General features: G+C 52.9%; 11 protein-coding genes across 11 annotated transcripts; 6 read left to right on the forward strand and 5 right to left on the reverse strand.

Annotated features, from left to right (window-relative positions):
• Positions 1-290: 290 nt before the first annotated feature.
• ASPVEDRAFT_69584 (uncharacterized protein) lies at positions 291-2,190 on the reverse strand (the record flags this gene model as incomplete). The annotated part of the gene is made up of 5 exons (XM_040816028.1): positions 291-380; positions 426-509; positions 558-676; positions 735-1,904; positions 1,951-2,190. The coding sequence occupies 5 exons, from the start codon at positions 2,188-2,190 to the stop codon at positions 356-358; spliced, it is 1,638 nt and encodes a 545-aa protein (XP_040664856.1). The 3' UTR covers positions 291-355.
• Positions 2,191-3,808: 1,618 nt separating this feature from the next.
• Positions 3,809-5,584, forward strand: ASPVEDRAFT_50640 (MFS transporter; the record flags this gene model as incomplete). The annotated part of the gene is made up of 2 exons (XM_040814343.1): positions 3,809-5,362; positions 5,402-5,584. The coding sequence occupies 2 exons, from the start codon at positions 3,809-3,811 to the stop codon at positions 5,582-5,584; spliced, it is 1,737 nt and encodes a 578-aa protein (XP_040664857.1).
• Positions 5,585-5,851: 267 nt separating this feature from the next.
• On the forward strand, positions 5,852-8,585 carry ASPVEDRAFT_38558 (glycoside hydrolase family 127 protein). Its single transcript, XM_040811727.1, has one exon. The coding sequence runs from the start codon at positions 6,052-6,054 to the stop codon at positions 8,401-8,403; it is 2,352 nt and encodes a 783-aa protein (XP_040664858.1). The 5' UTR covers positions 5,852-6,051; the 3' UTR covers positions 8,404-8,585.
• Positions 8,586-8,800: 215 nt separating this feature from the next.
• Positions 8,801-10,444, reverse strand: ASPVEDRAFT_50645 (Zn(II)2Cys6 transcription factor domain-containing protein; the record flags this gene model as incomplete). Its single annotated transcript, XM_040814344.1, has 1 exon — positions 8,801-10,444. The coding sequence occupies one exon, from the start codon at positions 10,442-10,444 to the stop codon at positions 8,801-8,803; it is 1,644 nt and encodes a 547-aa protein (XP_040664859.1).
• Positions 10,445-11,809: 1,365 nt separating this feature from the next.
• On the forward strand, positions 11,810-13,348 carry ASPVEDRAFT_38561 (alpha/beta hydrolase family protein). The gene has a single exon (XM_040811728.1). The coding sequence runs from the start codon at positions 11,883-11,885 to the stop codon at positions 13,182-13,184; it is 1,302 nt and encodes a 433-aa protein (XP_040664860.1). The 5' UTR covers positions 11,810-11,882; the 3' UTR covers positions 13,185-13,348.
• Positions 13,349-13,409: 61 nt separating this feature from the next.
• ASPVEDRAFT_187043 (arylsulfotransferase family protein) lies at positions 13,410-15,588 on the forward strand. Its single transcript, XM_040808994.1, has 3 exons — positions 13,410-14,139; positions 14,187-14,252; positions 14,305-15,588. Exons 1-3 carry the CDS (start codon positions 13,578-13,580, stop codon positions 15,366-15,368), a joined length of 1,692 nt encoding a protein of 563 aa, XP_040664861.1. The 5' UTR covers positions 13,410-13,577; the 3' UTR covers positions 15,369-15,588.
• Positions 15,589-15,624: 36 nt separating this feature from the next.
• Positions 15,625-16,495, reverse strand: ASPVEDRAFT_38564 (uncharacterized protein). Its single transcript, XM_040811729.1, has 2 exons — positions 16,477-16,495; positions 15,625-16,399 (listed from the first exon to the last, which is right to left on the reverse strand). Exon 2 carries the CDS (start codon positions 16,367-16,369, stop codon positions 15,836-15,838), a length of 534 nt encoding a protein of 177 aa, XP_040664862.1. The 5' UTR covers positions 16,370-16,399; positions 16,477-16,495; the 3' UTR covers positions 15,625-15,835.
• Positions 16,496-17,004: 509 nt separating this feature from the next.
• ASPVEDRAFT_25939 (Stk19 family serine/threonine-protein kinase) lies at positions 17,005-18,214 on the forward strand (the record flags this gene model as incomplete). The annotated part of the gene is made up of 2 exons (XM_040809839.1): positions 17,005-17,569; positions 17,622-18,214. The coding sequence occupies 2 exons, from the start codon at positions 17,005-17,007 to the stop codon at positions 18,212-18,214; spliced, it is 1,158 nt and encodes a 385-aa protein (XP_040664863.1).
• A 507-nt stretch (positions 18,215-18,721) lies between these two features.
• ASPVEDRAFT_25940 (uncharacterized protein) lies at positions 18,722-19,408 on the reverse strand (the record flags this gene model as incomplete). Its single annotated transcript, XM_040809840.1, has 1 exon — positions 18,722-19,408. One exon carries the CDS (start codon positions 19,406-19,408, stop codon positions 18,722-18,724), a length of 687 nt encoding a protein of 228 aa, XP_040664864.1.
• A 591-nt stretch (positions 19,409-19,999) lies between these two features.
• On the forward strand, positions 20,000-21,094 carry ASPVEDRAFT_124008 (tRNA(Thr) (cytosine(32)-N(3))-methyltransferase; the record flags this gene model as incomplete). The annotated part of the gene is made up of 1 exon (XM_040806143.1): positions 20,000-21,094. The coding sequence occupies one exon, from the start codon at positions 20,000-20,002 to the stop codon at positions 21,092-21,094; it is 1,095 nt and encodes a 364-aa protein (XP_040664865.1).
• Positions 21,095-22,081: 987 nt separating this feature from the next.
• On the reverse strand, positions 22,082-23,614 carry ASPVEDRAFT_124064 (BCS1 and AAA domain-containing protein; the record flags this gene model as incomplete). The annotated part of the gene is made up of 1 exon (XM_040806147.1): positions 22,082-23,614. One exon carries the CDS (start codon positions 23,612-23,614, stop codon positions 22,082-22,084), a length of 1,533 nt encoding a protein of 510 aa, XP_040664866.1.
• Between the last annotated feature and the right edge of the window lie 70 nt (positions 23,615-23,684).

Raw genomic sequence — 23,684 nt, forward strand, 5'->3', positions numbered from 1 at the left:
TTTATTTTGAGTTTTAGGGGGAATGTGTTATGTCTGCGACCGTGGGCATATTCAAATTTAAGGGCTTGAAGCGAGTCATTGTAGTGGGTTTGTATGGCATGGTTGGAGTCGCGGATGGCGCAATGCCCACCGTCGACGGGGTATAGTTGGAGAAGACATGAAATGAATCCAGCTGCTACATGATTACATCCTCTGTGCATCTTCTGGCGTGATATGGGGCTGGCAGGGTACTAGGCTTATCACTGTATAGCCTCATTTAAGCGCCCTTGACGCAATTACCAGGCAATGAGGTCGGCTTATTCTTTCCTTTCACTATTATCTTCTGTATTCAGTCTATCTCGCAGTCTTGATCCAGTTACGATGCGAATGAGAAATCAATCCTGCATATATTAGCTCTGGCCAGTCTCAAATACTGTGGAACTCACCGTTTATTGTTCATAACCGAGTGTTCACGCAGATAGGCCTCTCTCTGCTCGCTCGTCAGGGCATTCCATTTCGCAGCGTTTTGCCTAAACAGTTAATATCTATACACTCTCCAAAAAAAAAAAGGAACATACCTATTCCGCCAGTCATAGTAAAGCTTCGCCGCAGTAAACAGGAACATACTCGCCACCGCAAGCGCAATGAGCACCTTGTTCCCCTGCTTATAGTACGGCGCGTCTTCAGTGCGGTACACCTGGTCGCTGTCAGTCCCTCCACATCTTGTCAGGCTTTAATATAATATATGGACTTACATTAGCACCGGCAATACTGCTAACCTGCACAGACATGTTATACAGCGCCGACGCAACAGTGCGCGTGCGTACAGAGCCCGCATTTCGCGACGTCAACGCCACCACCACAGGATGCACACTGGGCGCGCCCACAAGGAGCGTCAGAATCGCCCATCGCGGCCACGGCATGTCCCTCTCCGGTAGAGTCTCCAGGGCAATCAGTAGAACAAGACACCAGATCTCCACGCCTATGCCGACCACCAGACGCTGGTTCGACCGCTCGGCGATCCACGTGGTAACAACCATCGTGATGATCGACACCACGGCCGAAGGAATGGTCAGCAGATTCGTCTGGAAGGTCGAGAACCCCTGCGACCGCAGCTGCAGGGTGAGGTAGTTCTGCGCGGGCGTTGTGGGGATCATCCAGATCAGACCCAGCAGGTAGATCGGCCACATGTGGTAGTCCTTGAGACTGTGCCAGAGGAGACGAGGGGTGACGGCTTGACGATTATGCATGCTTCCCTTGCTGGGGTCGTCGCGGATGACTCTGTTCACCATGATCTTCTCCTCGTGCTCGGTGAACCAGCCGTTCTTGCCGCGGAACCCGCCCTTGGTTTGTGTGGGCGAGGCGGGCATCCAGAATGCGGCGATGATGCCGATGACCCCGGTGATGAGGCCCTCGTAGGCGAATAGATAGCGCCAGGAGCCGCCGCCGGAGGAGTCTTTGATGTGCAGGAAGCCGAAGGCGAGGAAGGCGCCGATGATGCCGGTGAGGGTGTACGAAACCCAGAAGCAGGTGAGGCGTTTGGGGAGCTCGCTTGATTTGTAGAAGAAGGACAGAAACAGGATTGTGTCGGGGATGAAGCCGCCCTCGAGGAGGCCCAGGAGGGCGCGTAGGCCGAGATATGCGCCTCGGGTCTTGAGGAAGGCCTGGCAGGCGGCGACGAGACTCCATGCGACCATCTGGATGGGGATCCAGCGGTCGGGGCCCAGACGCTTGGATATCAGCTGCGAGGGCATCTCGGCGAACAGAAAACAGCAGAGGAAGATGGTCTGGCCGGTGTTGTAGTCGTTGCTGGTCATGTTCAGGTCTTGTAGCAGAGTGTCTGCAAGGGCCTGGCCGATGTTTCCCCGGTCCAGCTGCAGGGCGAAGAAGGTGACGCAGGCAAAGGTGCAGACTCGCAGGTCAATCTGTAAAGTCAATATATAATAAATGAATGTCAGACTGTAGCCCTACCTTGCGCACGATCTTCCGCTCCTCGTCCTCCGTCCAGTCAAAGTACGGGTCCCAGCGATGAAGGCCCTCATAGCTATCGATCGGTCGGTAAAAGCGAGGATCCTCTGTCGAATTAAACGTGCTTTCCTTCAGGCGAGTCTGGGTGAGGTTCTCCCTGTCCGAGTCGTCTGTATCACTGACGCCTCGAGAGTCAGATATCTCCCGGGAAGAGATGGGCACGCTCTTTGGTCCCTCCGCCATGTTTAGTCTTTGACTGGTACAGCAGGATATCGAGGGTACCGTCTACCTAAATACCTCCGGATGTCGTGCCTGTCAAAGTAAATGAGATAATAGCGCGAAACTTCGCCTAACGCGCTCAGACTACGCTACGCTGTGGGGTGACAGAGGAATAGGAGATGCTTAGCACCAGAATCTAGATTCCTCGAGTCAAGCCAACATGAGAGTGCTTAGGCCTGACAAGCACCTCGTCCGCGGAGAAACAAGCACCTCTTACTCCTGACGTCTTGCACCACCAGACGGTTTGACACGCCATCGCAGCTTGGCATGGCTTCCCACAGCCTGTCCACCTGTCCACCTGTCCAGCCAATCTCCATATTTGTATTCGACATTCATTGAGACGATTATGTCGTCAGAAAGGTTTATCTCACGTTGAATCTTTGTCAAGCGTCATTGGGTGGGTGTTCTGTGGCTGCGCGGACGACACCGGGTCGCGACATCGAGGGCAGCGATGGTGAATATGCTATCGCCGATTGTCGGTGTTAGGACTTCGGTTTCTGATATTATCGAATAATGCAAGTATGCCTAGGCACACAACTATACGGAGTACTGTCAAGTCGTAGTGCTTTGGATTAATCGTGGTACTGTCGCGCTACATCGACTTAGGGCTTCTCAGCAGCCTCTTCCACTCGACAATGCAGCTCCCTTGGCTGACAAGTCCTTCCATCCTCAATCCCTTCTCCAGATTCTCCATTTCCATTGTTTACCCTGCTATGCTGCATCCCCAATGTCCGTCCGTTCTCACCACCGCTGTTTGAGCACCGACTTCGACAGCGAGCTTTATTTCCATTAACAAACAGCACGCTCGCGATTAAATGCGGCAGAAGCCTACACGCTATCCCGTCTCAGTTAGACGTCATAGCATCTCGCAGCTGGTGTCGTCCACGATACTATACATGAGCCTGCTTCAGTGTACTATGGTCTATATTTCGGTCGTTTCTACCTTTAATAGGGCATCCTGCAGCCAAGAATCACAAATTATGATATTCGAACTCACCATTGGGGAGCCAGTCCCAGGGATGCGACAAGAGTGATCGCCTGCTGTGGGTCTGGTATTAACTAGCGTGCATTTTGTTTATTTTTATCTTTTCTGGGCTGGTGGTTGTGGCTCTTATACCAGATTACTGGCAGTCTGAGCGGTGATTTAGGATATGCTCCAGAGAGATAATTACATTGCAGGGTCTATGATACCAAATTCAATTAGGCATGGCTCTGAAAACATCTGGTCCCTGCTGTATTGCTTCAGCTGGCCCCAACTGCTAATCGGAATCGTGCATGAATGCTGATCATTCAAGGCTTTGATCCACTGCCATATTCAGTGGCAAATAGCCCTTCTAACCGTGGGCATGATTCAGATTCACGATTCATCAGGCTCGAGCATCGGGTGATCTCGCCTGGATCTCTGTCGGTGGGCTGGATATCAATGATCTGCAGTCGATCCACCTGGGAGGGCTGCAAGTTAGGGCAAACAGTTTAGCTGTAAGGGAGTAACATTCCAGCATATTTCTATTGCTGTCCCTCTTTCACTCTGGTTTGTGAAACTGAATTCTTCACCGTCCCACTGTCGGTCTCCTCGACAAAGATGGAGATCCCCTTCTCGCGGCTTCTCTTCGAACAGGGCGCCATCACCCAGGCTGTCATCGACCATCCATACTCTGGCTCAGGCACAGAAGACGATCCCTACGTGATAACCTGGATTCCTGACGACCCCCGAAACCCGCAACTGTTCTCAGCGTCCTACAGATGGTTCCTCGCAGTGCTCATCTCGCTGGCCGCCCTGGCTGCGGCCCTGGTCTCCTCCGCCTATTCAGGAGGCCTAGTTGAAGTCGTCGAATACTTCCAATTCTCCAAAGAGGTCGCATATGCAGGGATTTCTCTGTACGTTCTCGGGTTCGCCCTGGGCCCGCTGATCTGGTCACCCCTGAGCGAGATCTACGGCCGGCGCCGGATTTATATCATCAGCATGGCGAGTTTCACTGCGTTCACTGCCGGTACGGCTGGGGTGACGAATACAGAGAGCCTGCTCATCCTGCGCTTTCTGGCCGGTAGCATGGGCTCCTCTGGCATGGCGCTTCCCGGGGGTGTCATTGCGGATATCTTCCCCGCGACCATCCGCGGGCTGGCCCTGAGTATGTATGCTACAGCGCCGCTCCTAGGGCCGACTCTCGGGCCCACTGTTGGCGGATTCATCTCGGAGAGTATCGGCTGGCGCTGGGTGGAGGGCGTACTCACTATCTTTTCTGCTGTCCTGGTGATAGCCATCGTCTTCCTCCTCCCCGAGACATACGCCCCTGTGCTGCTCCAAGCACGAGCCCAGAGACTGCAGCAAACCACGGGAAATATCTACCACAGCGCCTCGGACAAGGGCAAGAAGTCTCTGTTCAAAACACTCGGCACCGCCCTCTCTCGCCCGTGGCTCTTCCTCTTCGGCGAGCCCATCGTCTTCCTCCTCTGCCTCTACGTCTCCATCGTCTACGGTATCCTATATCTGCAATTCGCCGCCTACCCCATCGTCTTCCAGCAAGTCCGCGGCTGGTCCGAGGGCATCGGCGGCCTCTCCTTCCTCGGCATCCTCGTCGGAATCCTCGCCGCAACCGCATACACCTTCCCCGTCTATTTCCAGTATAGGAAGAAATGCCTCGCCTCCCCAACCGGCCGCCTCCCTCCAGAAGCACGCCTCCCAAGCGCCTTCATCGGCGCACTCGTCCTCCCCATCGGCCTCTTCTGGTTCGCCTGGACAAACGGCCCCTCCATTCACTGGCTGTCCCCCATCGCAGCGGGCGTGCCCTTCGGCTTCGGCATGCCCTTCGTCTTCCTCCTTGCCCTAAACTACCTGGTCGACACGTACACGATCTATGCGGCGTCCGTGCTGGCCGCGAACACGCTGCTCCGATCGACCTTTGGTGCGGTCTTCCCGCTTTTCACGGGCTATATGTTTGAGAGTCTAGGGATTCATTGGGGCGCCTCTGTTCCGGCGTTTTTGGCGCTGGCTTCTGCCCCGATTCCGTTCTTGTTTTATTGGTACGGGCCCAGGATTAGGAGGAAGTCGAGGTATGCGAGTGAGGCGGAGGCGTATATGCTGCGCCTGCAGGGTGTGCAGGTAGAGACGCAGCAGCAGCGGCCGAAACAGGAGTCTGTCTGATAAACAAGACTAAAAATGACCATAGATATATAGACTAATTCAATAGACTTTCAAGAAAAGAATACGCACACTATTCAGATAAAAATGGAAAGTTCTCGCCAAGGTTTCCTCCAGGATCGACAGCTCGTCAACTTCCTCGGCCGAACCCTCGACCCACCTGCTTGCGAATCTGCGACCCATATATTCAAACTTCAAAGACCATTTGTTATCACATAGCAATCAGAAATGGGGTCCACTTCGATATCGTGCTAAACCTGGCAGCCTGGAATCTGAAAGCCAGTGGTCTGTGACGAACCGGTCAATAAGACTGGAGAAATGTTGAATTTCCTAATCCGGTAGTCCTGGCCCTAACCTCGAGGATGTTGATGATCACCAGACACAAATCAAACCAAGCAGTGTACTCTGTATTAACCGCCTATTATCCGAGCCGACACAAGCCGCGATTATTGCCAGGAACAGTAACTGAAGAATACTACTTTACCCCTCATCGCGGTCCCTGTCGCTCGTCTCCAACGGGATAAATCGATTCCGTCTACCAGGATTGAACAGGCCAGTTGCGAGACTGGCAGGACGTGATGTATATAAGGACGGCCATGAACAGCAAGGCCAGACTGTTTTTAATGAAACTGGTAATCAGTAACTGTGTTTAAAGTATCAATTCCAGTTCAATACAATTTATTCCCATGTGGCTCATAAAGATCCTAACCACCCTCCTCCTCCAATCCATCTTAGCCACTTCTCTCCCAAACTCCAGCAACATAACATCTGCAGACCCCGGCCCAGGAGGAAACTCGCCGATCCGCCCATTCCGCCTCGACCAAGTCCGTCTGGGCTCCGGCTTACTCCAGGAAAAGCGCGACCGGATCACCGCATTCCTGCACGACTACGATGAACGGCGCTTCCTAATCCTCTTCAACAACCAGGCCGGCCGGTCGAATCCAGACGGAATCTCCGTTCCCGGAGGGTGGGAAGATGGCGGGCTTCTCAGCGGGCATTGGACGGGGCACTTCATGACGGCTCTCTCGCAGGCATATGCAGAGCAGGGCGATGACGCAGACCTTTATAAGAATAAGCTCGACTGGATGGTGGCCGAACTAGCAGCGTGTCAAAAGGCCATTACAGCGCGGATGGACGGTACAGCCCCAGGTAAAGCAGGAAATGCATCCTGGATCCCCACACATCCAGGCTATCTCGGCGCCCTCCCCGAAGACACAGTCCTAAGACTCGGCCCGCCGCGCTGGGCTATTTACGGCGCCGACGCAGAGAAGGATACCTGGGCGCCGTGGTACACGCAGCACAAGATCATGCGCGGGCTTCTGGACGCATACTACCACACCAACAACACCCAGGCACTAGATGTCGTGGTTGAAATGGCAAAATGGGCCCATCTCGCGCTTACCATCGGCGACAAGAATCACCCTGACTATCCCGGGAATATAACCCGGGATGATTTGAATTATATGTGGGACTTGCATATCGCGGGGGAGTACGGTGGCGCGAATGAGGTTTTCTCAGAGATATACCAGATAACCGGAGATGCACGGCATCTGGATACAGCCAAGACATTTGATAATCGCGAGTCACTGTTCGGCGCCGCCGTAGAGGACGAGGATATCCTCGTCGTGAGTCCAGATGCGATTCCAGGCCGACGGAGAGCAGCGCAACTGCACGCCAACACGCACGTCCCCCAGTTCGTGGGGTATATGCGCATATACGAACATAGCGGCGAGGAAGCATACCACAGCGCCGCAAAGAACTTCTACGCCTGGGTTGCTGGACACCGAACATTCGCGCACGGCGGGACGGGTGGGAAATTCCCGAATTCGACTGATAACCCGGAACTGTTCCAGAATCGGGACAATGTCGCGAATGCAATCGAGTTTGAGGGCGCTGAGACTTGTACCACGTATAACATGCTTAAGCTGGCGAGGGATTTGTTCTTGCATGCGCGGACGGATGATGATGATGATGACGCCGCGGCGTATATGGATAATTATGAGCGCGGGCTGTTTAATATGATTGCGGGCTCGCGCGCGGATCGGGATAGTCTTGATGAACCGCTGGTGACGTATTTCCAGCCTCTTACGCCTGGTGCGGTGCGCGAGTATGGGAATACGGGGACTTGCTGTGGTGGGACGGGGATGGAGAGCCATACCAAGTATCAGGAGACGGTGTATCTGCGCTCGGCGGATGGGTCGGCGCTGTGGGTGAACTTGTATGTGCCGTCTAGTCTGGATTGGGAGGAGCGGGGGTTCAAAGTTACTCAGGAGACGGCATTCCCTCGTGGAGATACTGTCAAGTTGACCATCACTGGAGATGGCAAGCTGGATATCAAACTCCGTGTGCCTGGCTGGGTGCATAAAGGCTTCCATGTCACTTTCAACGGCGAACAGTACGAAAGCGACGCAGTCCCAGGGACATATCTAACCCTAAGCCGCATCTGGAAGACAGGCGACCAGATTGAAATCCGCATGCCATTCACCATCAGAGTCGAGCGCGCCCTCGACCGTCCAGACACGCAGTCTCTCATGTGGGGGCCTATTCTGCTCCAAATCCTCGGCAGCCCAAGCAACAGCTTCCAGGAGTTAACACTGTACAAGAATCTGAAGCTCGACGGGGATTACTCCGCGGCCATCAAGCAAACAGGAACCACAGCACGAGGTGACCCTCTTTTCAGCAGCGGCAATTTCACCGTCAGGCCGTACTACATCAGCGATGACAAGTCGGCGTCTTCGTACTTCCGCCGCACCGAGCCGGTCGTGGTGTTCGGCTCGATCGATACAGATGTGCCGAATCGGAAGCGTGATGATGGACTGCCCGACTATGATGTCCCTGTTGGAGGGATCGAGTCGCCTGGTGATGATGGACCGACGTTCTTGGACCTGGTTTGGGACCGTGCGCCATTTGATAACCATGAAGATTTTGTAGAAGCTGTGACTGATGTTGCAGATGCGTTTGTGGATGCTGGGGTTTATACCGAGAAGGAGAGGGATTCAATTATCGCTGGGGCTGAAGAGGCGAAGGGGAGCTTGTAGATTGAATTCTGATCTGGTAGAAGCAGTAACAATCTTGAACAAAATTATCTCTCGTCAGTCCATGGATAAACAACTCCTGTCAAATCTTGGTGACAGCTCTTCTCACCTCGCCTTATCCAAGATGACACTATTCTCCCTCCATCACCTTCTTCGCCGTGTCCATGCCGTGAGACTTCAACCAGCACATATTTTCCTGTTAATGGTCAGGTTTTGGCGGCGAGGAATATCGTCCGGCTCGATTTGGGTTGATGCTGATATAGATGAAGGAGATTGGGATGGGTTTTATAGAGCGAGACTAGAGTGTTCCATAGAATAGTAGTGATACTCGTTCACTAGTCAAGCACATCCAGTGGAATCAGCCATCCATATTCTATTATTGATTCCTGGATATTTGGACTCAAGGCCCACTCATGAAGATCGCACCCTTTCTGACCTTCTTCGCAAGATCCTCAACCCTGCTATTTACATACCCACTCGCCGGCGAGGAGGCTAAAAGTGTGCAGTTTCTTTCATCTCCAGTCTCCATATCCGCCTGTGGAATATGAAGCAGCGTAGTAACACGTAGGAACTGCTCGCAGATCCACTCATACTGCCCGGGTCTGAGAAACGTCACCATCCGCTGCCCATGGCACTCCGAGAAGAGCGTCAGTAAGCGACTCAGCGGGCTCATGAGGTGCCACGGGCCTTGGGCAATGAGATGCCGTTTATGCTCGTCTAATGAATGAGGGATGTTACTTTGCGTGTTTGAGCTTTTATCAGCCGGTGTCAGGTTGTCGCTAGGGAACACGATCGCTGGATCTGTGAAGTCGGGAATACTTGATGGCTTGGTTCGGTTGCCGAGATAGAAGGGCACGCTGTAGCAGATGGAGTCAACGAGCTCTTGGAGTGTGTGTTTGTGTTCGAGCTGCTCTCTCGAGTTCGTACTAGCTGAGCTGAGGGAGATCTTGACGAGTAAGAGGCGCTGGATGCGCCATAGATTCCAGATGTTTGCGATCTGGCAGTGGGGATAGACTTCGCAGACAGCTTGATAGGTGGGAATCGACGGGTCGGTGTCTCGTCCACTGGCCAGTCTCAGGGGATACCAATGATCTGGCACGCTTTGTGCCCAGGCCAGTAGTTGTTCATCGATGCGCTTTGCTTCGGCCGCGCACTCCGCCAGCACAAGGTCTCGCTGTGACGAAGGAATGGCACCACATTGCGTTAGCTGCAGATATGTAGCCTGCAACTCAGCAACAGACGCACCGATGGCATCGAGTGCCGAACTCGGGTTCTCTGGCACAGGTATCGAGTTCAGACCGTGTCCGCCAGCCCATGCGTACGCCGCGCTCTGCAACGGTCTCTCCTGGCGCATTGCCGAGGAAATCTCGGTATGGAGAATAAACCTCCGAGGATATACACCGGCTCCAGTGATATTGTGCGAATGCGAGCTTACAAACGGGAGCAGCGACATTGCGCCGTCGTGGTGGACTCGCGTGGCTGTGCGAAGCCCATAGATAGCAGCGATATTCTCATACAGCTGCAGCGCCAGCACGGCGAGAACTGTTTCTGGCTTCCCCCATTCGTTGCGATCGGCGATGGTCCGCCGAAGACACTTGACGGCTTGGGTGTAGCTCTCCGATCGGAAACTCCTGACATCGTGTCGCCACAAAGCCAGGACCTTCGAGGCTACGGCCGATACAGCCAGCGACAGCGCTGAGTCCTGCGGCTGCGAGAGGTAGATCGGAATCAGCACCTCGAAGAAACCACGCGCGGATCCCATGGAACGGCCGATGCCTGCGTAGTGTTGGAAGAAGAATGGCACGGCAGTGTCGGGTTCGGTCGGCGGTCGGATGATAGAGACAGTCCCTCGGTTTTTGTCTCTGTTATTTGTGAAGAACTTGTGAGTTTGGTCGCGGAATTTGAGGGCTGCGTATTTCGTCTTGTAGCCACCACAGTGAAGCCCGAGGCGCTGGCAGGCCTGGCATTTTGGTATTGCCTGGTCGCATTTGACGCGGCGTTGCTTGCATGTCATACAGCCATTGGATCTCCCGTGGTTGACCATGGTGTGAATAGATGTCGGGTAAGATCATGAAGGAGGCTGTTGTTTTGTAAATGGTGGTGCCTGTAGTCGGGAATCTCGGTAGGGATGACAGGCCAATGAATAAGTTTACTAAGAATCAGCTTGTGTAAGGCATATTCATCAGGATATAGATTCACTGCTGGTGATTTAAATATATTACCTGGGATTAAATAAGCCAGTAACTTATTATAACTCTCAAATTCCTTAAACTATGGTTTGCTTCGTCCACCTCTACATATATATTGTTACTGCTCCACTGTGAATACTGCCAGAAATTACTTCGTTGAAACCGGTTACTGGAACCCCTAAATCTGCTATCAATTTGACTATATACAACAGAGACGTTTATATGCATTCTTCCTACTTATTTATCGTATTAACCACATCACAGGAATTTTGAAAGCTTCACTTCCCAATACCTGAGGCGTTAACAGGTGTTAACCTGGTTATGAGTATTCTGGAGCCTTTCATCACCAACAGGTTAAGGCGCAGCACTCAAGGGAACCTTCTTCAAGATCTTCTCCTCGCAAGAGGGGGCTTTGCTGTGGAGCAATCCTCCTGTCCCAGTCTTGTCATTTGTTTGTGAACTTTTTTGAACTTTTTGTCCTCCATGTCCTGATTGCTCGAAAACTATTATGTTACAACGCCGTGTTAGCCCACGCGCAACACTCAACTTGGAAGAAAAGTAACCTACCCTAAAATGGGATTGCTATGTCCCCCTGGTCCCAGTATTCATCTTTTTTGTTGCTCAATCCACCCTTGGTCCCAAACGCTTGTTTGTATGGGATATGCCGGAGGTCCTCGGGGTTCTGCTCCATAAGTGTTTTGAGGAGATGAGTCAAGTTTGGGATAACTGGAGGAAATCTGACCTCGGGGCAGACGGATGACGGTGCCTGGTTAATAGAAGGATATATTAGTACGAGGAATATTTGGCTTGTCGACTGGATGACGGCTCGCGGGTGAGAAACTATCTCAAAAGCGATAGAGGCCTGCGGATTCTGACGAAGAGTCTGAGCTGGGTGCAAGAAGGCTGCAAAATAGTTGCCACCCAGAATCTTTAATTTTGGTTGTGTTTTCTTGTCTATCGTCATGATAGTTATAAGCTTATGCTGGCTGTTCTTGGTTATTCAGGCTTCCGCAATGCACAAGACACCCAACCAATGAGCGGCCTCCGTCGCAAAACACGCACCCAGTTCGGCCTAGTGCATTGTCATCTCATAGATCCACAGATCTTCAATATCGTGGTTCATCGCAAAACATACACTCGATTTGGATCAGTCAGTCAGGCTCTGACTTGGGTGGAATATGTTTGCCTGGCAGCGTTCAATTATAAGTAGATGCGAGGACCGTAACAAAAGGGGACACCGATTCAATCATCAATTCAATCGTCAATCATCTTAGACCTGTTCTATACTCCAGCATGAAGCTTTCTATCTTGACCAGCCCTCTTCTGGCTGCACTGGTATCAGCCGCAGCCAACCAACCAAACACCTACCCAACCCTACAACTAAGTACCGACACCGCGTTCAACTTCGAATTCCTCACTGCCCTGCGCAACTCCCTCACCGGCGGTTCAGACATAGGCCCAGTCCTCGGCGTCGCCCAGGCCATCGAACCCGGCAACATGACCTCCTACGCTGACGAGTTCCTCAAACTCGCAAAGCACACCAAAGCCCAGGCTCAAGACCCGGAGAACGCATACGACCCAGCCAATGTCCGAGACACCTGGTTCTCGGCCTCGCACTACTTCCGCCGCGCAGACGTCTACCTCCACCGCAACTGGTCCAGCCCTCTCCTCGCCTCCGTCTGGGCCGAGCAGACCGCCGCATTCGACAAGGCCATTGCGTCTCTGCCTATCCCCGGCCAGCGTATCCGCATCCCTGCAACAGAGGCAAACTTCACCGTCGAAGCTATCTGGTACGCCGCCGCTGCCCCTGAAAGCAAGAGCCGGAAACTACCTACCCTAGTCATCGCCAATGGTTTCGATGCCGCGCAGGAAGACTCGTACCACTACTTCGTTGCGGCGGCTCTCGCGCGCGGCTGGAACTGTATCACATACGAAGGTCCGGGCCAGCCTACCGTCCGTCGGAACCAGAATATCGGGTTCATCCCGGAGTGGGAGCGAGTCACGACGCCTGTCGTGGACTACATCTTGTCTGAAAAGGCCGATCTAGTAGATGAAGACCGAGTGGTACTTATCGGGAACTCACTTGGTGGATACTTTGCAGCCCGGGCAGCGGCATTTGAGAAACGGCTTGCGGCGACGGTTCTGATCGGTGGTGTTTGGGATACGTACGCGGCGTTCACGAAGCAGCTGGAGCCGGAGATTCTGGCGGTTTATGAGGCGGGGAATTACTCTGACTTTGATGAGACGGTGCTTTCATTGCGGGATGCTGGAGAGCTTTCTACGGATGCGACTTGGGGGCTTGACCAGGGGCTGTGGGCGTTTAAGACGCATTCGCCGAGTGAGTTTTTCAGTCGGAGTAAGAAGTTCAATCTGGAGGGGGTGGCGGAGAAGATTGATATGCCGGTGTTTGTGGGGGATGCGGAGTTTGATGCGCTCTACGAGGGCCAGCCGCAGAAGGTCAAGGATGCGATTGGGGACAAGGCGACGCTGCATCGGTTTGAGGGCGTTGCTGGGTATCATTGCCAGACTGGGGCTGACCAAGAGTTGTCGAGGACTGTTTTTGCGTGGTTGAACAAGACTCTTGGTGGTGCTTGATGTAGTTGATGCAGTGGTATAGCCAAGACTTTCGGTGTCGTTAAGTGAAGGATGTTTGTATTAATTACCTGGAATGCACTTTATTTTCTGAAACATGACAGCATCTGTACAATCGTGTTATCTAATATGATGGATTGAATTGGAGTCGGGCTCCGAAACGGGAATGATGCGAGATCTCGTCATCAGCGAGCAGTTTGGCGTGACTCTCCACCATAAATACCAGACCTCGATACCCCGCAGTCTTTTCTCTTTTCTTCTCAACTCACATTGTTCCATTGAAACCAATTGCCCAGTGCAGAGTATTCCCCAAAGGTTAATGTACCCTTCCAACAATGTAATTACTATAACCCGATCAGGGCTGATCATGCCGGTCTTCCCTAGCAGTCAAACACCATGCGCACCCACTGGCTCTCGGCCATAACCCTGCTGCCCCTCGCAGCCGCAGACTGGCAATTCAAGTCTCGCACCGACCTAGCTCCGCCCAGGCTGAACATCACCATCCCCGCTGCCCCTGACGTCGAGAAGGGCTATCTCTTCGTCGCTCCCTTCGCCGGGTACGCAGACACCGCAGGTGAACAGCACGGCCCGCGTCAGGCGGCACCGTACATTTTCCGCGACGACGGCGAGCTCGTCTGGTCTGGATACGGGTACTACTCGATCTGGGCGACGAATTTCCAGGCGGCGCGCTGGAAGGGTCAAGATGTTCTCTTCTCGTTCGAGGGAGACCATAACGCTGGTTATGGACATGGTCATGGACACACTACCATCCTGGATCAGCATTATGAGACCGTCCGTGAGTTGAGGGCGGGTAATCATAAGCTGACTGATAAGCATGAGTTCCATGTCATCAATGAGAAGACCGCTCTCATCCAGATTTACCAGCCTGTCCCAGTCGACTTGACTGCGTGGGGTGCCTCTCCTGAGCAGCAGTGGATCGTGGATGCTATTATCCAGGGTATGGCTCACTTGCCACTTCCCATGAGTTTGAGCTAATCCCAGCAGAACTCGACATTGAAACCGGTGAACTGCTCTTCGAATGGTCAAGCCTGGACCACGTCCTTCCTGACGGTAAGCAGATATCTAAATAAATTTGCCCAGAACCAACTAACAAAACAACCAGAGGCCATCCTCCCCATAAACCCCGGTCAAGCCGGCTCCGGCTACAACTCCTCCGACGCCTGGGACTACTTCCACATCAACTCCGTCGACAAGGACAGCGAGGGCAACTACCTCATCTCCGCGCGTGACGCCTGCTCCGTGCACAAGATCAACGGCACCTCCGGCGAAATCATCTGGCGCCTCGGCGGCACAAAGTCCGACTTCAAGCTCGGCGACAACGTGAAGTTCTGCTTCCAGCACCACGCGCGGTACGTCTCGAAATCCGACGACGGCGCTAAAGAGGTCATCTCTCTCTACGATAACTCGGCGCATGGCACCGAGGACGGACGCGGGCGTGAAGTCCACACCCACCCGTTCTCCCAGGGCAAGATCATCGAAGTTAATACTGAAACTTGGGAGGCAAAGATCGTGCAGGCGTTCCAGCCGCCCGAGGGGCATAATCTCCTTTCCAAGTCCCAGGGAAGCACGCAGTTACTTCCAAACGGGAACGTGATTGTGAACTGGGGCTCTGAGGGTGCGTTGACCGAGTACCGCGCGGACGGGACCCCCATTTTCCACACTTACATGGACTCCGGGTTCCTTGGTCTGGGCGTTGAGAACTACCGCGGATTCCGGTACAACTGGACTGGATTGCCGAATGAAGTACCCTCTATTGTATCCCTCGAAAACGACGAGGGGACGACCGTGTATGTCTCGTGGAACGGCGACACCGAGACCAAGGTGTGGCGATTCTTCAGTGTTGTCGATGAGTATGGATCCCGTGAGTTCCTGGGCGAGGTTGAGCGCAAGGGCTTTGAGACTTCCCTGTCTGTTAAGAGCAAGGGTCTTGGTCCTGTTGCTGCGGTGGCTGTTGGCGAGAACGGCAGGGTTTTGACCGAGTCTGCTGTTGTGAAGCCCAAGGCCGAGGTTCTCCCGCCTACTGCTTCTACGGGTGGTCGTTCGGCGAATGCGCTTACTTACACTCTGTATGATGAGGATGGGGAACAAGTGCCTATGGGACAGGACGAGAAGAGTCGCTGGGATGAGTACATGATCTTGAAGGTCAACCGATTTGACTTGAAATAAGTTGCCCCGGTCCGCCAGCTGCATCGCTTTGCTTTACGGTGAGGTGTGCTTGTGACCGGCTGGTCTTGACGGGTAATCGGTATAGGTATAGGAGGGCTACTCGTGGACATTGGTAGAAATATCAGTCAATCATCAGTCCCGAAACATAAACCGCTATTCGTTACATCGCATTATCATAAGTCGTAATTTCACAGATACTACCAGCCTGTCCCTGTCCATGCGGACCCCCACAGCCGTGTCCCTTCTGTCATTCGGGCCCAACCTGCCGATCGCAGAAGAGATCGACAGCCCCGCGGACTATCCAGGAACAACTTTCACCACCAATGCAACCACATAAAACAACAAGCCCAGCTAGACCACTGATAGCGCCTCGCTCAGATCCTCCGTTGGATCCGGGCGCGTCGAACCGTCGACTCCTTCCAGTTTAACCTCTTCAACCGCATTCCAGAGTTCCCCCAAACAAACCCCTAAGCAGAGCCAGTCCCATTCAAATTCCACTGCCGCTGAAAAGACACCTCGTCGCATATCACCGGCACAGTGCCACTGCCCTCCCCCTCACTATACCAATAAACCTGCTTGACCCCTTTCGCCGCGGTGCAGGCAACAAATCCCCCAAACCCTTCCTTGACCAATGACAGCGCACCGCTATCCTTATCAATGCTGAAGCCCTTGGTGTATTTCTCTGACTTCTGGTCGCCCAGAACCACCAGCTTGTAGGTATCGCTTATGCCTTTGTCGTTGGAGAGGAGAACAGGGGCTTCCGAGCTTGCGCCGATTACGTTGGACGTGTCGAGGGTTATAGACCCGTCGCTGTCGTGGAGAGTGAGCGGCTGCGCGAGGGCTTTGTCGGTCAGCAGGACGTAGTTTGTGTTCCCATTGAAGGTCATTGAGGAGGAGATGAAGAGGTCAGTTGAGGACTTTAGATAGTAGCGGTAGGGGGTTGCGGGTGCCGACAGGGCTGGAACCGCAGCGAGGAGGATAAAGGCCAGGGAAAGAAACATGGTATCGGTAGAGAGAACAATTGGGTCAGACTATGTGGATTCAGACAGATCAGAGAAGTGAAGAGGAATGGAAGATTAGACCAGAGGATGGAGGGCGATATATGTACATTCCGGGAAAGTGTTAAGTGACGAAGGGCCGCGCAATTTCCATCCGCACCAAAAGCGCACCTGCCACTCGGCTGTCAAATAAAGCCAAATAGTGCTGTCAAAGCGTCGTAAGGCCAAGGACTATCTTTTCTGAATCGGTTTCAGATCAAGCTTTCATCTCAGTTGTCGACGAATGTGGATGCAGCTTGCAGACACCTGGACAGGCCGCGCTGGGTGCAGAAAATACCCGATCCCAGTCATTGGCAGATAACTGTCAATCTGTGACTAACGATCTGGCCTGATGAGCCACTAGAATGATACAGACCCTGAACGAGTTTTTCACTCGCAGAATGTCGCACATCTTGCGACCTCGTATAGTTACTCCAGGAGCACGGATTACGTCATCCATGCCACAGTCACATGGCCTCCACGCGGATCACGTGGAGATATGGCCCTTATCCGGCGGCCAAGCTTTCCCGCCCTTGAGCCTCCTCCCTTCTTTCCTTCTTTCGTTGCCTTTCACTCCTTCATTCCCTCCCTGAATCCTAATGACACTTCGAATAACCTCTGCTCCAGTCTCGGGTATCAAAAAGCGCAAAGCCCCCTCCCAAGTCCGCCCCCGCGCCTCCCCCTTCGCCAACCATGCCCGCAGCAAACCCAGCATCCGCCCTGGGGGCTTGAACCCAAAGGCCGACAACGACAAGCACGACGATCCCGCTCTCGACCATGGCCCGCTCCCCGATCTGGGACTATCGCGGTATGTCCCCGAGACCGCTCCCGTCGACACCGTCCTCGCAGCCCTGCAGCACATCCGCGATAATATGTTCGAAGAGCTCCCTTCGCGGGCAGGCATGAACAGCACGCGCATCGCGCAGGTGTTGAATTTTAGACGCTTGCTACCGCCTATTGTCTCTGTTGCACATGTGCATACGATCCTTGATGCGCCGACACAGGTCGAGCGGGAGATTATGGAGCTGGCGACTGCTGGGAAGATTCGGCGGTTGATTGTTCCTGGGCGGGGAAATGATGCAGCGGGGCTGGGTGATTGTTTGGTTGCGACTGAGGATTGGGAGAATCTAGTCAGGGGCAGTGTATTGGATGGTGCGCTGAAAGGTATGCTCCTCCCTTGTGTTATTAATAACGTTGGTTTTGTTAACGAAAGTAGAGAAATTCCTCACCGTGCTTTCTCAAATCGGAAACACCTGTGCGGTACCCGGGACGGCGTTTTCCCAGCACGAGTATACGGCTCTTGTTCGGGCTGGGTTTATCGTCTCTTCGTCGTCTTTAGCAAAAGGCACATCTAGTGTTCCGTCTTTACCGGATCTACCAACTGCCGCTCCTACGATGGCGGCTAGTCGGGCTGGGTCTGCAGCGCATATGAACGGCACAGAAGCCCCATCTCGAGCCCAGTTCCACACCGCGACGTTATTCCTCTCTCTCCCAAATACCGGACCATATTTGAAACTGCTAGGTACCGGACGGGACCACCTCATCATGCTTCTCAAAAAATCGAAATCCGGAGAAGTCCCCGTCTCGCTGCTTCGGGACCGTTGGGACGGCGCGATCGAGTCCGAGCGAAGTTTCAGCGTGGCGAAGCGAGCACGAGGCGAGTTTGCGGGGATTTTACCCGGGAAAACGAAGAAATGGAAGGATCTCTACGGGATGAGTTTCCGGTGGGTGTTGGAGGAGGCGATTGGGGCGGGTTTGATTGAGATTTTTGATACGGGGAGTGTTGGGCCTGGGGCGCGGTGTTTGTGATTATTTATATATACCCTATTTGCTTGTTTTATATATTACGTTTTATCTTCGAGTATTCAAGAGAACTGAAGAAGATAGCTGGTCCATGCATTTTTGGTATCTTGGTACTTCAGCGGGAACACCGTTCCATGGTCAAGTGTTGGCCAATCAAAATAAAACGCGGAATCCAGAGAAGAAATGTAAGACGCATCAGTATTAGTATGGTATATTAAAATAAAAGGCCGTAGCAGTAGCAACCCATAACGCCGTCCATCCGTCCATACCGGGCCACGAGATCCTCATTAAATCCAACCCAAATAAAGTAAACCGCACCAGAAACCAACAAAAAGAGTCATAAAGCATCATGCAAGTATATGTGCGTGTAAGGGATATGTGTATGTAAGTGTAGTGCTGGAAGGAAAGTTTTTTCTACTCCAACCAACCCTCCCTCGTAAATGCAAACCAGATGCGGATGCAGGCGCAGATGCAGGTGCAAGTGCACGAGGCAAATAGCAATTAAAGCTTAAGTTATGACTGCGGACGCCGCGACTCGCTCTCCCACGAGTTCCGCACAGACCGAGCGGTCACATTTGAAGTTCTAGAGGTAATTTGCTCATCGATGCTCCGTCTCGTGTTGGACCGCGTAAACGCCGCCGGCGGCTGCGTGATAGCGGCCATCGGCATCTGCGGATTTCGGTACGCCGATGAAATCGACATTGAGCGAGACGGGGCGGGGGACCAGGTCCGTGGGGAGTACGGTGGTGGAGGCGTCTCCCTAGTCGCTGTTGATGTATTGCCGTAGCTGCTGGGGAAGGAGATTGCGGAAGAGGCATCGGAGGAGACATCTTCGGGGCGGGGATGGGTGTGGTAGGGGTAGTAGTCTGGAGAATTGGCCGCTTCTTCCCAGGCCAGGCGCTGCTTTTCACCTGAGCTAAGGTAGGTCTCGTTGGAGACTGGGGGATCGCGCATGTGGGCTTCGAGGGTCTTTTCCCGGATGCTCATTGGCCGGGGAGTGTACGCGGGGAGAGGGACGACCTGGTTGTAGCCATTTTGGGGTGGTTCGAGGTTGTTAATGTCGTGGTTTGAGCTGGGGTTGGGGCTCGAGGGATGAGTGGTAGTGGAGTTGGGAGCTGGACGCTCCGCTGTGGGTGCTTCTGACTTCTCGTTGAGCTTGGAGGGTAGGCAGCAGCTGAAGATGCTGGAAAGGCACGACATGCTGCCTTTTTTTCTTGTATACTCCTGGTTATGGTGGCGTTCAGATGGCAAACAGCCAGGCACGGCCTTTTTGACAGGAGGGAATCTGGGTGCCTGGGTGGATCGTGGATTGAGTGAGGGGAGGCTCCGCAATTTAGAGAACAGCGGGGTTAAACGGTTAAAAGAGATCGAGATTGGGCTGGATCACAGCAGTCAAACCATGGCACATCAGAACTCTCCGTCGAGGAGAGGCCAGATTGTCGAGTCTGGGAGAGAGAGAAAGGCAGGAGAGGGGAACACGAGATAACACGAGGGATGGCAGCTTTAAGATGCGAGTGAGTGCGACAATTGAGGCTGTGAACAAGCTGTCCTGGCCTTAGGCAGACCCGTTATTGCCGCTTCTGATTGGCTGCATCTTATCGCCCCGATCCGAAGCGTTCGTGCTGGAATGGTGTATTTTACCGTATTTTACTCGGGCGGTGTCTTTTTTGCCGGCAATCAACAATTTTTTGTCTCCAGACTTTCAAGATTCTACAGACTTTGCAGGCTCTTCTCCTCCAGTTTCCAGCGTTTCTCTTGTAAATACCCTCGTTCGTTCAAGGGCCTGCTACCATGTCTTCTACCCCAGAAGTTTCTGTCCCTACAGACGTCGTCGCTGCTGCCCAAGCCGCCAACCCTCCGCAAATTGCCCCGCATCGATCCCACGACCCCTCCAACAACCTCAAACGATCAGACCCTTTTCAGTTCGGCTCTCGCTTCCTCGAGCAAGGTGATGATGTCTTTGAATTCAATGCCTGGGACCATGTCGAGCCAGATGACGAATTCTTAGCCTTCGCCGAAACGCAGTATGCTAAGCAACGTGAAGCTCAAGCCTCGGATTTCGACAAGAAGCGCTTCAACGCAGACCCAGCAAAGTGGTGGAACTTATTCTACAAGAACAACACGGCGAATTTCTTCAAGGACCGCAAGTGGCTGCAGCAGGAGTTTCCGGTCTTGGAGCAAGTGACTCGGAAGGATGCCGGGAAGCAGGTCGTGCTGGAGGTTGGTGCTGGTGCGGGAAACACTGCGTTCCCCTTAGTTCGGAACAACGAAAACGAGGAGTTCATGGTGCATGCGTGCGATTTTTCGAAAACAGCGGTCCAGGTTATGCGCGACAGCGAGTACTACGATCCCAAGCACATCACAGCTGATGTGTGGGATGTTAGTGCCGAGCCCAGTGAAGAGAATGACTCGTTACCTCCTGGTCTCACCGAGCAGTCTGTTGATATCGTTATTCTTATTTTCATCTTCTCGGCTCTTGCACCTGAGCAATGGGAGAGGGCCATTCGCAATGTGTACCGGGTACTGAAGCCCGGTGGTCAGGTCTTGTTCCGTGACTACGGAAGAGGGGATCTTGCCCAGGTGCGGTTCAAGAAGAACCGATATCTGGCCGAAAACTTTTATGTACGCGGAGATGGAACCCGTGTCTACTTCTTCGACAAGGACGAGTTGGAGGAGATGTGGAGTCAGTGGACTCCCGAGAAGGGTTTACCAGGCTTGGATACATCTGATGCAGCCGAAGACGGTGTGGCAGAGACGGCCCCTACGGAAGATGGTGCCTTTGATGTCCGCAATTTGGCATATGACCGTCGTTTGGTCGTCAATCGCCAACGCAAACTGAAGATGTATCGTTGCTGGATTCAGGGTCATTTCTTCAAGCGCCAATAACCGTGACTCAATCTTCTCGACCAGCATGAAGGTCTAATTCATCCACCAACTTGAATTCCACCGGAGATAACCAAGAGACTCGCCTCTGCCGGACCACCGACGTCTCTGTATTTTAAAGCATATCCAAACCGCCCCGGGTCCCTGGAATACAAACGCAGGGTCACATGTTATACGAAGGACTCGCTTCGTGAGACTAAGCACCAGCGACGCTCGAGACTGCTGACACAACTGCCGAACGATGCCATGCCACTGCCTCGGCTTCTCTTCCGGAAGGATGACTCCAGGCTGAAAAGACTCGCTCTCAGCCATCGGTATATTGGTTATTGCAATGATTCTATTGAATAGACATTTGGTGTTAAATAGATCAATCTACCGTATAGACGGCCTACAGCACGATAGACAAGATACTCTATATTCTCCTCTAATTCAACCACCATCACCCCACCTCCACGCAGCCCTCAGCCTCGCCTGCGACTCCGTCGTCGGCCAATAATTACTATCCTGCGTGGTACTAACCACCAACTCCATCAGCGCCCTCTGCTCCCTCGCATCCGTAAACCTTCCGCACAGATATTAATCGCAAGTGACAGAACCCCCAGCCCTAACGCGGGGTAGTTTGCCCTAAAAGTCGAATGCCGCCGACAATTTCCAGAACAGGACGGAGAGTCGGCGACGCTAGCCCGATCTGGAGTCGTCTCGCCGACTGGCATCAACAGCTTCAAGCCCTAACTGAGATCCATCCAGGCTATATCAAGCCAACAATATCTCCTATGATTGAGATTTGGCAAACTACTCAACCAAAATGTTCATTGCAACCGCAGTCCTCTTCCTCGCCTACCTCTCCTTCACCAATCTCCTCCTCCCCTGAAGGTCTGGAGGAGGGTCAGGATGGAAGATGAAATATGTGTTTAGCCATGTTAAGCAAGTAAATTAGATAGAGATTGCACTTTAAACTAGATACTGCGTGATGAACCCTGATATTACGTTCTAATCCTGCTCTACCCTTTCTGCAGCCCACTCAAGGACCTGGGCACACGCCTCAGCTGGCTTCTTCTTATGCTGCAAAAGAAAACCCTGTATCTCAGCCAAACTGAGCTGCCGTTCTGGTAGTTTGTCCGCAAAGTCTTCTGCGAGTTCATCTAATGGAGCATCTCCTTTGCTCTTCTCATCACCACCCAAAGCATTTCCCTCTTCTTCCTCGATATCCAAGTCACTATACATGCTCAAAAACAGTGCGCGTAGTTCCTCCCTCGACGGCAACTCAAATTGAATATGCAGATCTACCCTCCCAGGACGTATCAGCGCACGATCCAAAGATTGCGGTGCGTTCGTCGTCATAATCAAGATCCGGCCTTCGTGTGAAGAGATCCCGTCGATGGCATTCAGCAGGCCAGAGAGAGAGATTTGCGAGGAAGCACCGTTGGATGATGTTTCAAGCCTCGTGGTGTTAATATCCGCACGTCTCCTCATAGTCCTTTGCGATGCATCGCCATCCTTGCATAAACCATTGTTGTTATGCTTTTCAACTGGAAGAGTATCCATGTCTCTGGTCGTGGTCACTCCCGCGGCATCGATATCTTCCAACAACACAACACATTGCTCAGGCACTTCGGAGAACAAACGCATGAAGTGGGACTCTGTCATACTAGAGTCCATCAGGCTCAGAACGTAAATGTCTAATCCAAAAGCACCCGCGATCGCAGACGCCAGACTCGTTTTCCCCGTTCCTGGAGGTCCGGAGAATAGATAGCCGCGGCGGTATGGAATGCCGTGATTAGCGTACCACTGCTTTATGCGTAGATGGAGAAACTCTTCAATGTCATTCAGGAGCGCCTGTTTCTTCCCTTGGTCCAGGATAACGGTTGAAAGGTCCCGGCGGGGTCGGGAGGTGATGCGTCTCCAGCGGAGGTCTCCTCGCTGGCTGGTGAGAGCGCGGTGCACAGTGACGTTGGACATAGATACTTTGCGCCTATAGGCTGTTGCCTCGTACAGAAACCGATGTTGGGTGTTGAGAGAGAGGCTGAAGCATTGTAGCTTCAATGGTACCTTATCTTCATCGCTTTCCAATAACATCCTACTGACGCCGCTGGTACGGGAAGCCGAGTGGCTGAATAGGATCCATCTGCCGTTGAATCTGAACAGGCGAGAACCTTGAAACGGCTTGAGATGAATCGAGGAAGTGGTCTCTGACAGTCCATGCTTGCCATGGCTATCTGCCGCGACACCTGTATTCATGGTGTTTTTGTGTTCGAGCCGCTTTGATGTGACCGCCGTGACAGATCGGAAATTCCGATGTTGGAACACGTGGTCGTCCATCCAAAGGAGAATATCATGATAGAGAGGGTCTTCCTCCTTGATGTAGACGGTTGTCAAGCAGATACTCTCTGCGTAGGCGTACAGCGACTTCCATGTTGAGCGGAGGGCTGCCACCACCGCGAACAAGGCTATACCAGTGTTGATGAGGACGGTGACGTTCACATTCAACGCATCGTTCAGCCACTCCACCACATGTGGATTCATGTAGCGCATGATGGATAGAAGCAGATAATAATTGAAAATGATGAATGTAAGAGAGAGATTATAAGCAGCG

Source organism: Aspergillus versicolor (genome assembly GCF_001890125.1).
Source record: "Aspergillus versicolor CBS 583.65 unplaced genomic scaffold ASPVEscaffold_2, whole genome shotgun sequence".
NCBI lineage: Eukaryota > Fungi > Ascomycota > Eurotiomycetes > Eurotiales > Aspergillaceae > Aspergillus > Aspergillus versicolor.

Coding starts and splice junctions, on each gene's coding strand:
- ASPVEDRAFT_38558 (XM_040811727.1), top strand. CDS start 6,052: ATGTGGCTCATAAAGATCCTAACCACCCTCCTCCTCCAATCCATCTTA.
- ASPVEDRAFT_38561 (XM_040811728.1), top strand. CDS start 11,883: ATGAAGCTTTCTATCTTGACCAGCCCTCTTCTGGCTGCACTGGTATCA.
- ASPVEDRAFT_187043 (XM_040808994.1), top strand. CDS start 13,578: ATGCGCACCCACTGGCTCTCGGCCATAACCCTGCTGCCCCTCGCAGCC. Junction 14,140..14,186: donor CGTGGATGCTATTATCCAGG/GTATGGCTCACT, acceptor TAATCCCAGCAG/AACTCGACATTGAAACCGGT. Junction 14,253..14,304: donor GGACCACGTCCTTCCTGACG/GTAAGCAGATAT, acceptor CAAAACAACCAG/AGGCCATCCTCCCCATAAAC.
- ASPVEDRAFT_38564 (XM_040811729.1), bottom strand. CDS start 16,369: ATGTTTCTTTCCCTGGCCTTTATCCTCCTCGCTGCGGTTCCAGCCCTG.